Below are 17,812 nucleotides of genomic sequence, written 5' to 3' on the forward strand. Positions count from 1 at the left end.
GTTAGCTGTTATTTAAAAACAAAAAAAGAAAAGAAAGAAAGAAAGAAAGAAAGTGACAGGGTGTAAAGCATAGGCTGTTAAAAAATCTATAAATAAAAATGGGAAAAGCACCTGTGCTTCCTCCAGAATTTCAAAATTATATATCATTCTACCAGCAGGAGGAAAGTAATCACGTTTGCTCTCTTAATTTTATTAAAGCTTAATTGTTCCAAATGCTTTCCTTCAATCCTTCAAGTACTTATTCTCCAGAAAATGTATATTAATCACCCTAAGTTTCACTTCTCCCAGGAAACCATTCACCTAAAACTACTATGTCAACTACACCTTAATTATTTAAAAAGAGAAACCCATACCATTGGGATTCAAGTTTAAAAGATGAAATTATTGGGGCACCTGGGTGGCTCAGTCAGTAAGCATCCAACTTCAGCTCAGGTCATGATCTTGCAGTCCGTGGGCTTGAGCCCCATGTCAGGCTCTGTGCTGACAGCTCAGAGCCTGGAGCCTTCTTCAGATTCTGTGTCTCCCTCTCCCTCTGTCCCTCCCCTGCTTGTGCTCTATCTCAAAAATAAATAAACATTTAAAAAAATTTTTTTAAGATGAAATTATTAATGATAGGAATTTCAAATTTCCTTATGAATGAAGATGTCTCATTGAAGACAATTAGTAAGGTGACCAGGTGAAGATTCACTTGTGTTTTATTTTTGTCAGTTTTATAAAAAATCATTAAAATATTCCCTTGTCCAGCCTCATGAAGGAAGCTGGTAAGAACAGTATGGGAAGTACGTCCTGCCCCAGAGTAATTGGCCTGGGCTCCTAGCAAGCTCCTTCAAGAGCCACTCAGCTTCAGACATCTGACAAAACAAAAACAAAAACAAAAACAAAAACAAAAACAAAAACAAAAACAAAAACCTGGCTGCATTGGTGCTTTCATTTTCTATTTTTTGGTCTATCTTCCTCTATCCTTTACTTTTAGTTAATCCTTCAAAGAAGAAATCAGTGCTTCTGGGGAAAAAAAATGTGTTTATGGCACCTCTTCACATATATTCACTCACTTAGTCGAAGGTCTCACGTCTGAAGGCGAGTTTATGCCATGAATATACACCACACATCACTATAGTCCTCGGGGTACCTGAGAAGCTCTGGTTTCCAGCGTTGTAAATCAGAGATTTACAATGGATTCCAAGAAAGGAATTTTACTAATCACTTTAGAGCCAAATATGGTACACTAACAGAATCTTCGGGTTAGAATGGAATGTAAACATAATTTAGTTCGGCCACCTTCCCAAGCAGAAGTTCCCTCTAGAGACTCTCCAACAGATGGTCACAAAGGCAGCACTGAAACCCTTCCAATGGTGGGCACACACTCTTTTGCAGGGCAGACGGTTTCAATTTTTGACAGCACTAATTAAGCAAACATTATCCTTCTATCGGACAAGCATCCACATCCTTGTAATTTCCATGTCATCACTGATGGAAAAAAGTGAACGTTCCAAGGGCTGATCCTGCCTCACAGCACATGAGAGCTCCCCCCAGGTAACAATAATTACTGATATACACTTTGAGGTAGGTTGTCCCAAGCACCTACAAACCCTTCTGACAACAGCACCTGATTTTTCTCTCTATTGCCCTCAAGGAAGTCATGAGAGATTTTGTCCAAAGTCTCACTGAAATCCACACCCGCTATTTCACTGGCATTCTCCCAATGTCTTTTTCAGACACCACCAATTTTTTAAAAACAGCCCTTGCTACTTAAAAAAAAAAAAAGTGATATGATTTACAGAAGGAAAAAGCCCAGCAGATTTTGTGTGTGGCACTTAGAATGGAAAGAAATTGGGAAGACCACCAGGGAGAATCCTTCCCTGTCTTTCAGCTCAAAAATAAAGACCTTAAGCACAGCCCGCATTTTTCATCTGGAGCCATTTCAGGTTTGCTGACAGATTTATGGCCCACCATAATTGGATCCCAGCCACTGAATTAATTTTTTTTTTAAAAAGATTGAATAAAGAAAACAGAGTGCCTTGAAATGACATTCACCATTTCTCTCCATAACACTCCATGATGCCAAGGAAAACCAATAAGTCAACTTACTATTCAAACTACCAAAGTACACTTAAATAGACGTTTATATTTAGGTACCGCTGAAAACAAAATTGTATTTTTCATTACTGACATGCTTCACAAAAAACACGAAAACATGAGTTGTACAAAATTAGGCTCAGTTCATCTCCATCCAGATGTTTTCCTCTGCGGAAGAAAAGCCGCTAAAATGGCATCCAATTGATCAAACCATAGCCGGTAGGTATTTTTCCCTCTAGGATTCTCTCACAGCAAGGTAAAGAGGTGGTTGTCTTTTCTCCTAATACCTAAGACTGGAAATTTCTATAGGACAAAGATGGCGTGTGTCAACGTACCCCTCATTCGCTCTGGCAACGTTTAAGTGAAACAAAATGCTGCCTTATTTTTCTAAAGGGGATTTCAGCTTCGGGAAAGACACGTTTCGACTAACGTGGAAGCGGTGGGCTGGTGGTAGGGGAAAAGTAGGCCAGGAGAGGGGGACTTGGCTCCCAGTCTGGGTCTGCCACTGGACAATCTAAAAAACTGGCCATAAGCTCACACTCTATCAAGTGACAGAATTAGGTTAGTTGATCTTTAAGCTTCTTTTAAACCAGTGCCTCCCTAAGTGTTGTTTAAAAACCAGCTACATCAGGTCAGAGAAAGACAGATACATGATTTCATTCATATGTGGAATTTAAGAAACTTAACAGATGATCATAGGGAAAGGGTAGGGAAAATAAGATCAAAACAGAGAGGGAGGCAAACCATAAGAGACTCTTAAATACAGAAAAAAACCACAAAAACCTGAGGGTTGATGAGGGGGAAAGTGAGTGAGAGAATGAGTTAAATGGGTGACAGGTATTAAGGAGGGCACTTGTTGGGATGAGCACTGGGTGTTATACGTAAGTGATGAATCACTGGCTTCTACTCCTGAAGCCAAGACTACACCGTATGTTAACTAACTTAAGAATTAAAACAAAACAGGGGCGCCCGGGTGGCTCAGTTGGTTAAGCGTCCAACTTCGGCTCGGGTCATGATCTCACAGTTTGTGAGTTCGAGCCCCACGTCGGGCTCTGTGCTGACAGCTCGGAGCCTGGAGCCTGCTTCAGATTCTGTGTCTCCTCTTCTCTCTGCCCAGCTCATACTCTGTCTCTCCCTCTCTCAATAATAAAATAAATGTTAAAAAAAAAAAAAAAGAATTAAAACAGAACAAAACATCATATCAGAACCATGGTGCATCAGAACCACCGATGAACTAAATGTCCACATTCTAACACACTCTGGAGCAGTTTCTCATACATAGTCAAGTGTGAAAAACACTGCCTCGAGTTCTAATGTTCTAGGAGTCTGTGTATTCAGTGAGCAACCAGGTGTATTCTTTGGTTTTTGTTTTTTAAAGACAGAGGGAGAGAGTGTAAGCAGGGGAAGGGCAGAAGGAGAGGGAGAGAGAGAATCTTAAGCTGGCTCCATATCTAGCACAGAGCCCAACTCGGGGCTTGATCCCACAACCACGAGATCATGACATGAGCCGAAATCAAGAATCAGACACTTAACCGACTGAGCCACCCAGGCGTCCCATAACTGGATAGGTTCTTAGTACTCTATGGGCGCCTAGGTGGCTCAGTCAGTTGAGTGTCCGACTTCGGCTCAGGTCATGATCTCACAGTTCATGAGTTCGAGCTCCTCATTGGGCTTGCTGCTGTCAATGCAGAACCCGCTTCAGATCCTCTGTCCCTCTCTCTCTCTCCCTGTCTCTGCCCCTCCCCTGCTTGCACACACTCACTCTCTTTCTCTCTCTCAAAAGTAAATAAAGCTAGGGGCGCCTGGGTGGCTCAGTCAGTTAAGCATCCGACTTCAGCTCAGGTCACGATCTCACGGTCCGTGAGTTCGAGCCCCGCGTCCGGCTCTCGGCTGATGGCTCAGAGCCTGGAGCCTGCTTCCGGTTCTGTGTCTCCCTCTCTCTCTGCCCCTCCCCCGTTCATGCTCTGTCTCTCTCTGTCTCAAAAATAAATAAACGTTAAAAAAATATATATTAAAAAAAAAAAAGTAAATAAAGCTAAAAAACCAACCACTCCTCTAGGTGTTATGGGAATTCAGAGTAAAAGGAGGCCCTTATCATTAAGGAACTTACTACTTCATTAGAGAATATGATTAACACATTTGAAAAAAACACCAAATAATATAAAATAATCTGTAATTGGCATTAAATCAGTTGTTGAGAATCTTAAGTACTGAAAGAATATGGAGGAAGGCTCGTCAATAAGGGCTGAGATAAGAGAGGCTGTGGGGTGGGAGGGAGGAGAAGAGACTGAGTAGGATCCTGGTGGGCAGACCATTTTTCACAGAAAGTGGCAGAGGGAACCACAAGCCCTCTCACAGGAACGGGCATGAACAGAGAGGGCCGGGTAGCAACAGACCTCCACCCAGTGCAACAGGTTCCAGTCGGGGAACACCTTCGATAGGTAAGGAACAGGGCAGCAAGAATGCACCTCCAATGCAATCTGTCTCCAAACAAACCCTATTTCTGCCCCGGATAAACTTTTATGCTCTTCCTCCTAAGCCAGAAACCTGTGGGTTGCCGTTGTCTCCCCATTTCTTTCTCCCTCACCCCATATCCATTTTCCGTGGCCAAGTCCCATCAATTTCGCCTTCTAAGTACTGTCTCTGTTCCATCCCATCCTTGTTTCTACCCTTCACTGCCTCTCACGGGCTCCTGCTAGCAGACTTGACCCTTTCAAGTCCACCCTTCGCTGAGCTTCCCCTGTATCTGACAGAAGCCACAACTCAGACCATTTTCCTTCTCTCCTTAAAATGTTTCGGGTCTTCTTTTTCCCTTTCCAAAGGCTCCACAGAACCCCTAGAATTCCAGCAAGCACAATTTCACAACCTCTGACCTAAAAGGTCAAGTCCAATCCTTACCACAGGTTGTGGTCCTCCATATCCACACCAAATACCAAACTGCTCATAGTTTCCTTCACACACTGTAAAGTTTTCCACTGCCATGTCTTTGTTTGTGCCCCTTCCTCAACCATGACTTCCCTTTCTGCTCTGCACCACTGCCTCCAACATACACACACACACACACACACACACACACACACACACACCTCACATGTGCATGCACCCACGCATATACACACACATATATAGAGCCTGACCAACTCCATCTTTAAAAGGTAAAACCACACAATCATTTCCTCAAGGAAGTCTTCTGACAGAGATGCTCAAAAATGTTTGGAGAAGTTAATATAAGACCTAGAAAACTAGGCTGAAGCATTTTATTTACTGCAGTTAGTAACAAGGAAGCACTGAAGGCATTATGAAGAACAATGAAATGACCAAAGCAGTGTGGACAATCACTCTGGCAGCAAAATGCCAATGCTATTAGAGCGGAGGGAATCTGGAAGGAGGGCCACCATATAAGTGTTGTTTAATTCAGCAAACATTTATTGAAAAAGAGAAGGCAGGAAATTAATCTCAGACTCTCAACAGATGTTTGTTTAATGAAGTAATAAATTTATTGAGCAGCTGTAGTAAAAGGCAAAGTGCTAAGTGTTCATGAGCAAAGCACAGGCTCTGACCTCAAGGAGCTTAAAAATATCACTGAGGGGGCACCTGGGTGGCTCAGTCAGTTAAGCATCCAACTTTGGCTCAGGTCATGATCTTGTGGTCCATGAGTTCAAGCCCTGCATCGGGCTCTGTGCTGACAGCTGAGAGCATGGAGCCTGCTTAGGATTCTGTGTCTCCCTCTCTCTCTGCACCTCCCCTCAAAAATAAATAAACTTAAAAAAAATTTTTTAAATATCACTGAGGATATTACTGATTTAAGATAAATCACTGATTTAAGATACAGTCTTAAATCAAAGTAGAATGTGATGAATGTTCACAAGAGAGGTACAAAGAAAATGCCACAGTGATTCAGAGAAATGGGAGATGATTTTAGTTGAGACTATCAGAGAATGCTTCACAAAGGAGAGGGCATCTGAACTGGAACTTTTCATGAGGAGGCAGGCCTTAATCATGTGAAGGTAGATGGGAAAGACTGAACAGAGGGGGCACAGGTACAGAGGAGGCATATTCCCAGGGATTCCTGGGAGTGTGGAGCACAGCTTGACTTGACCAGAATAAGAAAAGGGTATGAAAGGGAGGAGCTACGACAGTCGAGAGCACTGGATGATAAGTTGAGAAATCCATGCTTCATTTTGTAGGCAGTGAGTAGCCAACAATGTTTCATGAGCGAGGGGGAAGGGATAATATCCTAGAGTCCTGCCTTGGGCAGATGAATCAGGCAGTTCTGTGAGACGTAAAGGATCCCATATGTGGAAAATGCCAAGCACAGACCTTATACACAGAGCCATGTTCAAAAAGAGGTACTTCCCTCAGAGAGAGAATGAGTGATGAAGCAATAGCCCTGAGATGTGTGAGAAGAGTCGGGATCATAGCACCAACGTCAGCATCACACAGAACCCTTCTTCCTCTGAGACAGACAGGAAAGAAGAAAGAAGAGATGAGAAGGCAAAGAAAAGTTGAAATAAAAAAATATGAATGGCTGAATGGTCTTAGTTTCTTCTTTCTCTGTGATTTCTCTTTCTTTTTTCTGAGTTTCAACTTTTACCTTTATGTTGGGTTCCATGCATGGGGTTATGTTTGGGGGGTGCTGGGCCAAGTCAACAGATTGGAAAACGAAGACTCAGGCCCTGACTTTGGGCTTGAGAAGTCCGACTGAATGGCTCAGTCGGTTGAGCGTCAGACTTCAGCTCAGGTCATGATCTCGCGGTTTGTGAGTTCAAGCCCCGTGTCGGGCTCTGTGCTGACAGCTCGGAGCCTGGAGCCTGCTTCAGATTCTGTCTCTCCCTCTCTCTCTGCCCTTCCCCGACTTGTGCTCTGTCTCTCTTTATCAAAAATAAATAAATGAAAAAAATACATATATTTTAAAAAATATATGAATGTTCGGGGCAGTTCTATCAGGTGGTCAACATTCTCCAAACATAAGGGATTCTGAGAAGGAGCTGGAAGTGCCAGGAAGTGAGCAAAGGAATGGAAACTCTTCGCTTCTCAAGCATGAAGTCAGGGCCTGAGTCTTCATTTTCCAATCTGTTGACTTGGCCCAGCACCCCCCAAACATAACCCCATGCATGGAACCCAACATAAAGGTAAAAGTTGAAACTCAGAAAAAAGAAAGAGAAATCACAGAGAAAGAAGAAACTAAGGCCCTAGGGCAACCTTGGACAAGACCCAGAGTTTGGTTGGTGGGCAAAAAGAACAACCAGGAAGAGAAGCAGTAGTCAGAAGCATCAGAGGAGAATAAGGATAAAATCATGTTACAGAACCTAATGCAAGAGAGAATGTTAACAAATCTGTTATCTTTTTTTATACTCACTATCGCTTTTAATGCCTTGGTGAATAGGATAGTGAGATATAATAACATGCCAGAAAATAACAAAACCCTTCAAGTCTTTTTATATTATGATTAATATAGAACAACATGAGTAGAATATATGGGTAAAACAAATTACCAAAACACTGATTAGAATAATCTCCTTTGGTGGAGAGGCACCTGGGTGGCTCAGTTGGTTAAGCGTCTGACTCTTGATTTTGGCTCAGGTCATGATCTCAGTCATGGGTTCGAGCTCCATTCGGGCTCCGTGCTGAACATGGAGCCTTCTTGAGATTCTCTTTGTCCCTATGTCTCTGTCCCTCCCCCACTATTCTATATATAAAAAAACAAACATTTAAAAAAATTTTTAAAGAATAATTTCCTTTTCAACCCTCAATAATTTCTCCCTCAAAATAATATGTTGCCCCACAAGTCTCCCTTTATGAAGGTTAAGAATCAGATTCAGAAGAAGTACCTGGTAATTTGGGCGGGGGTGGGGTTTAGAGGTTGGATTGCACGTTATGATTTTTAAGCAATGCAGCTTGAATGGAAGTATAACAAATATCCATTATTCATTTCTTCCTTCCTCCTTCCTTGTGACACAGTGAGATTCTTATCAAATTATATATATAGACTCTTGGTCAAATGAAAAACTAAATCTGATGGCTGGCCAAACATATTTCCCAAAATTGCTGCTGTGACACTGCCTATTCCCACAGCACCCAGCACTCCCAGAGCCAAAATGGGGCCAGGCTGCCCACTCACCTGCATGAGTTCATGGCTTTCCAGAAGGTCATTCTCTAGCATCTCCTGGGTAAGGCGTCCCATGGTGCTGTAGAATTCGTCGGCTGTTTCACAGCATTCTATCTGCCTAGATAAAGAAAGAACAGAAAAATGAATTATTTAGGACACCCGTGTTGTTTATCAGGCATGTACTGCAGTTGCAACAGGATACAGTGCCTCTTGCCATTAAATTAATCAAGTTAGCAATCAACAAAAACCACACTCCTGGGAACTTGTCTATGGCTTTGTCGTAGCTTGCATGTCCTGGCTTGAAATTCTCTGCTATTCCCAAATAAACCCATCTTTGCTGAATGCAGAGAAAAGATAAAAAAATACCAAAGGCAACGTAGATGTACTTATTACAAGGTGAGCTCTCATCTTTCTTACCTGCTCCCCAGCCTCACAGCCCCACCTGTGGCATCTTTATTATTTTTATTTGACACTGTCTACACAGCAGAATGCCTACCACCGATCAGATCTAAGGACCACAAAATTGGGTACTAAAGAACAATTATCCCCTGTAGGGAATCTGGGGCTTTTAATCTGCAAATGAGGAGATCACTGATAAAATTGAAACCAAGCCACAGTAGAAAGGAAAGTGAAAAATACGAGAACTTTCTCTGTATATTTCATCATCCACAGGACGTTTTCACAGGCAGAAATTTTTCACTTCTTCTCAGGACACTGCTGCCAGTTGGAGATTACATCCTGCTTCCTGCATGTGCTTCTGTACATAAATAAGAATCTGTGGGGGCACCTGGGTGGCTCAGTCAGGTGAGGTCTGACTTCAGCTCAGGTCATGATCTCACAGTTTGTGAGTTGGAGCCCTGCATCAGGCTCACTGCTATCAGCGCAGAGCCTGCTTTGGATCCTCTGTCTCCTCTCTCTCTGTCCCTTCCCAGCTTGTGCTCTCTCTCAAAAATAAATAAATATTAAAAAGAAAGAGAGAAAAAAAGAGTCTGTCGTTTGGCAACCTATAAGGCAGGTTATACTTTCAACCTTCTTCTAGAAGGGAAAAAAATTTAATAGTCTAAAGCAAAGAGCACTGTGTATTTGTTTCATTTATTACAATGTTTTTTGGATAGTAGGATAATTTTATTTGCCCACCGACATAAGACCTTCTCTTTGACATGCACTAATGTTGGGGAATTTCCACGGAGCCATCCAAAAAATATATAATGATGGAAAAACTTCAGGTTCTGGAGTGTTCTTCAATCCCACTGCCACTAAATGAAATAGACCATTGAAGTGCTATTACAAAGATACAGAGGGCATGTGGGCATAACTGAAAAAGTGGTTACGTTTACCCTAGAGGGTGAGGAAGAGAAATAATGCTTCAGATGAGTTCTGAAAAATATCCTCCAGGTTGACGAGAAAGAAAAAGCGTTCCAAAGACATGGATGCAGGAGACAGCAGGCCCTCTCCAGGCCCTGCAAGGAGCTCCATGCAACCAAAGTTGGCCAGAAGGCCTATGTGGCCAGAGGGAGAGAGCAAGTGTTCAGGGTGCAGAGCTGCAGACAGCAGATGGCAAAGGCCTCAGATGCCGGCTGAGCCTGCTCAGGGCAAGAGTCACCGAAAGGTGCTGAACAGGGAATGTGAGAGCAGATGTGCCCTTGGCAAGGTTGGCTGGAGGTCGCATGGCAAGTGTAGAGTATGACAGGGGGACAAGGAAGGAAACACCACGCTAGGCCTGGCATGAGGCCAAAGCATAGGGTCAGAGAAGAAAGGCTACATTAAGGAGATGCCAGCGAAGGTGAGCTGACAGTCCATGGCTTACATATTCCAAAAGCACCGCTGGTGTGAGTGAGAGGAAGAAATGCCAAGCTGGTGGAGTAAAGTGAATGGAGAGGTCCCATGGAGATGTTGTTCACGATTTTTCCAGTGCAAAGTTTGTGGGGAAGAATACAGGCCCTGGAGTCAGAAAGATCCAGGATTGAGTCCCAGCTCTGCTACTCATGAGCTGTGTGACCATGAACTAGTTAATTAACCCTCCGGGGGTAGCTTTCTCAGTTGAAAAGGCAGGGAGAATAATCCTACCTACTTCACAGGATTATGCAAAGAACTGAATGAGAAAATGTGTTTAAGCCACCTGACAGAATGATGGCACTGTAGGCACTTGGTGATGTATACTGGTTGCCCTTCCTTTTGCTGAACAAGTTGCAGGTTCAAAAAATGTAGACGTGGAGTGAGCAAAGACTGAAACATTTAAAGTCCTACCAGTCTGATTCATATATCCCCTGAATTTCATAAATGATAGCTATTTATTATCCGTAGATTCACATAATTAAAAGTGCAGATTCTAGGGGTTCTTGGCTAGTTCAGTCAGTGGATCATGCGACTCTTGGTCTTGGGGTTGTGGGTTCAGGCCCTGCATTAGGTATAGAGACTACTTACAAATAAAATCTTTAAAAAAAAAAAAAAAAAGTACAGATTCTAAAGTCAGGATACCTGGGCTCAAAATCAGGCTGTCCACTTACTGAGTGTCTTTGGGCAATTTACTTAACTTATCTGGGGCTCAGTTCCCACATCTGTAAAATGGGGATGATAACAGTCCTTGCCTTATGAAATGCAAGGACTAAGCGAGTTAGCTTCACATCTAGCATGCTTAGAACAATGCTTGTCCATTGCAAGCACTCCATGAATATTGGATATTAAGTGTATCTGTTATTATTTCAACAGTGTGACATCCCTGGGAGGACCATAGGGATAAATTCTGATCCTGCAGATAATGGATAGATGGGAGTAAAAACAGAATCGCTTCTTTTCTTCCTGCCCCATAATTAAGAACTAACACAAAGGTTACTAGAACTCAGCACACAGTTAAGTGCTACAGTATTTTAATCCTATAAACTAGTTACCCAGCAACTGGACTATCAGACCCACAGAAACCATCAAAGTGCAAAGAGTTTCAGGCATACAGTAGGTTGGAAACACATGACTACAGAAAAATATAGATACTGGGGGGGAATGAAAAGATAAGTAAACAGCACACCAAATCCCCAGAAGACTCATCTATTTGCCTAGCTGAAAAGCAGTGCGCGATAAAACAAAGGCAAATGAGATAGCTATGTGATGTTTAAAAATACTTATACACAATAATGATCTTTCTACATCCCTGAATTGATAGTTGGTGGATCTTTCTTGCAAAAAGTATGAAATGCTACAAGTCTCCCAGGAAACAACTTATCATAAATAAAAAGTCTAGTTAAAAGGTTTTTGAAACAAAACACTGTCAGTGATTTATTAGTTTTCTGACATGTTATCTATGAGTACCCACTCAAGTCATTTATAGCTCTAAGAAAGAAACATTAACAACTTCTCTGAATCTTAACTATAACAATTGTCCTATAACCATAACTGTTGTCCTCTCCATTACCCAGAAGGTAAAATTTTAATGTAATAGTCATAATATATTAGAGATGGGTGAAAATACCCTCCTTTTTATAGTTCTGCTACTGGTAACAAATGTAAATAACATCTATGTGGCAATATGTTTAATAGTAATAGGTTTCATCATAGAATTAATTCTTGATAGAAGGAAAGAAGTTCCATGTGTTCTACCTTTTTTTAAATAGGCTCCCCACTCAAAGGGGTTCTAGAACTCACGACCCTGAAATTAAGAGTCACATCCTTTACCGACTGAGGCAGCCAGGCGCCCCCTGTGTGTTCTACTATTGACTATGTACTAAGCACCACAGATACCTTATACATATTATCTCATTTAATTCTATCGTGATCCTGAAAGGCAGAACTAAACAAATAATAAAAATTCAAAAAATAATCCAAATCATGAATGTTAACTAACAAGCCCACCTACTCCTCTCCAGATCTTCCTCTTCTAAGTTCCTCTCCCTCCCCCTCTTCCCAATTAGAGTCCAGGGAGAAGCTGCCAAAAGTAAGCCAGACAGGATACTAGCACTGAAGAGGAGGAAGATATCTGCAGACCTGAAAAAGCTTACCCCCTTCCCCAACATAGATTCTATTTGCCACGCCCCCCCCCCCCAACAATCAAGAATCAGCCAACTAAGATTTCAGAAAGCTAAAGCAATTCAACAAAGTTCCCAAATTTCTCTTTTGCTCACACTTAAATACAGATGCTTTCCATATTAGAGCACAGAACTTCTTAAGGCCCTCCACACCAGAGAACAGAAGGGGGAAATCACTTACTCTCCCAATTTTGCCCAGATGGCCAGCGACACCCTCAGGATGATTTCCGAACCTTCAAAGAAGACTGAATCCCAAATCTTTAAGACTGTATGGTTAGGGAGGCACGTAGCAAAAAGAGTCAGAAACCACTGCATCGTGAAGACATTCGTCAGTGGGGGCTCATATCCACCTGAAATGAATCAAATACTCTATGTTTCTTCAGAATTGATGTTTTACAAGATATAAAAATACCCTCATTCAATCTTCCATGCCCACTAAACATGTTACATTTCCTGACTGATTTCTTCATATCTCTAATTCTGGTTCTTTCCTCCTTTTTTCCTTCTTTTTTTTTTTTTTTTGGAAGAACATAAGTGTGTCTGGTAAAAATCTCAATAATATAACCTTCACAAATTCTTTATATTTCAGAAATGTTAACCTGAAACTTTATTTGGCTCTACCTATTTATTTTGTGGTGCTAAAAATTAGGGAGAACGTTTTCCTCACCAAAAACAGGATTAAAAGAAAGGATTTTTTCGCCTCTCAAAACCTGAATTCAATTTTCAAAATCTCATAAAGCCCACTTTTATTCAAATGCTACTGATAAAAACAAGGCTCCTTATGAAATTACTTGTCTACTTCTTAAATTATGCACAGCTCTCAGACCACAGTGGAATTAAACTAGAAATAAATAACAGAAAGAAAGCTGGAAAATCCCAAAGTATCTGTAGATTAAACAACATGAAATTTTAAAATATTTTGAACTAAACTATACACACAGCTCACAATGAAGTTTGTGAATTCACCAAAAACACAGAGCTCCCTCCTACTTCCTGGAATGGCATTAAGTATGTGTTTTATGAAATAAAAAATGTAGATATTTAAACTGATCCTCCCTCCAAGTTAATCAGACTGTGCATTTACCCAAGGATAAGCAAAAAAAAAGCTCTATTCTCATTTCCTCTCTTCTTAAAGAACAAAGGAGCATCTTTTTTCAGAGACTTAGAATCTAAGGGCAGCACTTATAAGCAAGTGCAGGACTTATGGAGGAAAACGTAGGGCCGAGGAAAGCACGTCTGACATGGGACAGGCAAGGTGGTCTATCTGGAAGCACTATGAAATCCACACAGGTGCACAATTACACTGCACGGCCAAATTAAATGAGATTATTCAAATGGTTTAGAAGGAAATGCTGAGAGACTCCCAGGTGTCACTAAAATTTCCAGTGTACTGTAATCACAGATTAGGTCTTCAGATCGTTTCAAATTTTCCCAGATTTGAATGTGTGGGTGCGGGGTTGGCAACCGTATACAGGAAACACAGCAAAGCTCTGTTTTCCTGGTATCCTGAGCATAGCCAGGGAAGCGCAGGCAGTGGGTACATTCACAGCCGTTAGCTGGGGTGCTTCGGAAAGCTGGGAGATGCCCACCAGACAGCAGCGACTCGGAGCTGCTTACAGACCCGAATTTCCATCCCGGTCTCAACCTAGTGCCTTCCTTCAGGGTGCAGATTCTAGCTGGCCGTCCTGGAGAGCCCTTCTCCAGAATGAGCTGACCCACTCATCTCTGGTAAATCTAAATACCCTTACCATGAATAGATAAAAGGAGCAATTAAACGTTTCGATCCAAAAGACTATTGACGTATCTCCTAAAACTTAATGAAAACACATATTCCTCTCTCCATAGCCTCAGTGGTTCAGGCAAAACCGTAGTCTGTGTGAAATTGTACCTGTCGCTCTGTTTTAAAGAACTCCTATAAGATGGGTGCCAGCTTAGAGCAGTGTAACTAGATGGTAAGACATGGACACCATTCTTCACCTAGAGTGCAATACATCATTTCAGTTGTTGATCTCATACTGGGAAAGTATTAGGTTCTTGACTGACTTCCTAACCATGACCAGTTAGAGGTTCAGCATGTGGCCCTATCATTTTTTCAGTTCTATTCTTGTTCTCTAGCAATCTATTTCACTGCACCGTACTCTCACTAACAGAAATACCTGAAAACAAGTATTTCTGTTCAAGGTTTAGGCTCAGATGTACAGTGGAATCAAAGTAAAATATTTTCACAGATATAAGAGCACTGAATCATCACTACCTCCGCTTTCCTTGTTTGCAGTTCTCTGAAGGGTATCCAGGTGCTGAGATAATTCAGGGAGCTTCAGTCTCAAGAGATCTCTGAAGACAGCCATATCCACAGACAATGCCCGGAGATTATTGACAAAATAGCTTTCAGGAAGTACCTTATCAATAAGGTAAATCATAATCTGAAGAAAAATACAAAGAATAAGATTACTTCTGAAAACCTGGGATCCCTAACATGTCCTAAATAGAAGGGACATATTCAAAAATGCTGTTAGCCAAAGTACACCATTCTTTAAATGTGTCAGTCTAAAGTTTCTAGATGGGCCACTAGACCTAAGTTCACCCCCAAAGTAGCTGTGCTTATACAACCTTCCGCCCCATTCAGAAGTGATGGAGCACATACTTCATCAGCAGCCAGCAGGAATCTCAATGCTGGCTCCCTGATGTCAGCACAGTTTTACAACCTTAATATGAAAACCAAGAGCTGAACCATCATAAAACACCGCAACTAAAGCAAATCTCAGGATTCACTTAGCATCAGCTCAGAAACTGATAGTGGCTTTCCTCTCCCAGGAGACTGCAACAAGTTTTCGTGTGAATACACGGTATTTCTAAAATCTGGATTTCTCTCATAAGATTGTCTCACAAGTTCTTCAAATTACTCTTTTCATTCTGACTTTTCTACTTGCATTACCTTTTCTAAGATATCAAGAACCACTAGATTGACCGAGCAGAACACACAAGAGTTCTATATGTCAATCTCCGGTTGTTTCCCCATCAGCTTGTACACTCTGCTAGGTCTTCCCCCACCCCAGAAAACCACTGAGTCCCCAGAGCCCAGGAAAAACAAGATGAAGAACAGAATCATAGCTAACCCTATATGTTGGTAGAGAAGTAGCTGTCTCACATTTTGATTTTTCTGTCTAACACAAAACTCTAATTTCCAAGAAAATTCTCTCCCAGACCTGACAAGGGCCCATTTGTCCCTCATCCCTGGCTTGTAATTTCTACTTTTTAGGGTCATAGTTTTGACTAATAAGGCTGGGCCATACTCTTGAGAAGGTCCCTCGAAGACCTTTATTCCAAGAGTGGACAGGTAGAGCTTAGCAATAAAAGGAGTACAGCATATTCAATCTGTGGAGGAAGGAAGTCCTAGAGAGACTGGGGCCAGTTGAGGGGCCAGCAGAGGTCCGAGAGAACGGAGTATCCTGGTGGGGACCTTGCACTCTACTTCTAAGGAGAAGGGGGACTTACAGGATCACAAAGGTAAAATTTAAAAGTAACAGTCTATTACTGCACTTTCTATCTAAGGATATAATAGAGAGAGAGACACTTAAGCTTTAAAAAGAAATCACGGGGGTGTCTGGGTGGCTCAGTCGGTTGAGCCTTCGACTTTTGGTTTCGGCTCAGGTGATGATCTTGCGGTTGGTGAGTTCAAACCCTGCACAGAGCCCTGCACTGGCCATGCGGAGCCTGCTTAGGATTCTCTCTCTCCCCCTCTCTGCCCCTCCCCTCCTTGCTCTCTCTCTCAAAATAGATAAACTTAAAAAAAGAAGATAGCAGTTAGCAATTAAAAAATAAAAAAGAAACTATGATCTCTCAAAATTACACAAAACAAGAAAAACAAATCTCCAATTATCATAGTAATTCTTATGACACAATGAAATTATCTGTCCAAAGGCATCTCTAAGTCTGACATAGGACATAAGAGATAGCTGTGCGTTTTGTTAAGTATGTCACTCCACCCATCACTATATTTCAAAGACCACACATTGGGGGAAAAAAAGGATAAATAATGGCAATAGAGCAAAACAGTTTCTTCAACAAATGGTGTTGGAATAAGTGGACATCTACATGCCAAAAAATGAATCTAGACACAAAAATTACACCTTTCACAAAAAAATGACTCAAAATAGATCACAGACCTAAACATAAAATGCAAAACTATAAAACTCCTAGAAGACAGCATAGCCTAGATGATCTTGGGTATGGTGATGACTTTTTAGATACAACAGCAAAGGATACAATCCATGAAAAAAGTCACTGGGAAGCTAGATTTCTTTAAATAAAAACTTCTGTTTTGTGAAAGACAATGTCAAGAGGATAAGAAAACAAGCCACAGACTGGGAGCAAATATTTGCAGAAGACACATATAATAAAAGACTATTACCCAAAATACACAAAGAACTCTGAAAGCTCAAAATAAAATAATCAGTAGGATCAAATGGACCAAAGACTTTAACAGATACCTCACCAAAGATGTGTTTGGATGGCAAATAAGCATATGAAAAGAGGCTTCACATCACATGTCATCGGGGAAATTCAAATTAAAATGAGATACCACTGCACACCTATTAGAATGGCAAAAATATGGAATGCTGACACCACCAACTGCTGACCAGGATGTGGAGCAACAGGAACTCTCATTCGTCGCTGGCGGGAACGCAAAATTGGATAGTCACAATTTTGGGAAGACAGTTTGGAAGTTTCTTACAAAACCAAATATACTCTTACCATATGATCCAGCAATCACACTCCTTGGTAGTTACCCAAAGGAAGTGAAAACTCACATCTACACAAAAACCTGCACATGGATGTTTATCGAAGCTTTATTCATATCTGCCAAAACTTGGAAGCAACAGAGATGTCCTTCAGCAGGTGAATGGAAAAACAAACTACATACAGCCAGACAAAGGAATAATATTCAGCACTAAAAATAAATGAGCCATCAAGCCATGAAAAGACATGAGGAACTTTAAATGCATATTACTAAGTGAAAGAAGCCGATCTGAAAAGGCTCCATACTCTGATTCCAGCTATATGACTTTCTGGAAAGGGTAAGACTGTGGAGACAGTTAAAAGATCACTGGTTGCCAGGGGTGAGGGCAGGGGGAATGAATAGGCAGAGCACAGAGCATTGTTGGGGCAATGAACACCCTCTCTACAAATACTTTAATGACGAATACACGTCGTTAAACATTTGTCCAAACCCACAGAATGTACAACACCAAGAGTGAGTCCTAATGGAAACTATGGACTTTAGGTGATTATGACCCATTGATACAGGTTCATGGATTGTAACAAATGTACCTTTGAGAAGTGATGGTGATAATGGGGGAGGCTACACATGTGTTGGGGCAGGGGGCATATGGAACATCTGTGTCTTCCACTCAGTTTTGCTGTGAACCTGAAACTGCTCTAAAAAAATTATATATTTTTTAAAAAATAACTAATGAAGGAGCGTCAAAATTTTAACAAGTAGTTAAAAATAGTTACTAAGAAAAAACAGTAAGTGCTGAAAAGCAAGGAAATGGTTCACCTCCTTCTAAAATAAACTATATATCTGCCTAATAATTAAAACTTGCAAAAA

The 17,812-nt window shown here is 41.3% G+C and overlaps 1 protein-coding gene across 4 annotated transcripts in view; it reads right to left on the reverse strand.

Annotated features, from left to right (window-relative positions):
• Positions 1-17,812, reverse strand: part of TBC1D30 (TBC1 domain family member 30) — an 85,307-nt gene that overhangs the window by 11,660 nt on the left and 55,835 nt on the right. For all 4 annotated transcript variants that reach the window (XM_019455007.2, XM_019455008.2, XM_019455009.2 and 1 more), the window contains 3 exons: positions 14,456-14,624; positions 12,383-12,551; positions 8,198-8,303 (listed from right to left, as the gene is read on the reverse strand). In XM_019455007.2, the coding sequence (XP_019310552.2) occupies positions 8,198-8,303; positions 12,383-12,551; positions 14,456-14,624 (444 nt within the window). The remainder of the gene's footprint in view (positions 1-8,197; positions 8,304-12,382; positions 12,552-14,455; positions 14,625-17,812) is intronic.

Source organism: Panthera pardus, unplaced genomic scaffold (assembly GCF_024362965.1).
Source record: "Panthera pardus isolate Hobbes unplaced genomic scaffold, ASM2436296v1 HiC_scaffold_6, whole genome shotgun sequence".
Classification (NCBI taxonomy): Eukaryota; Metazoa; Chordata; class Mammalia; order Carnivora; family Felidae; genus Panthera; species Panthera pardus.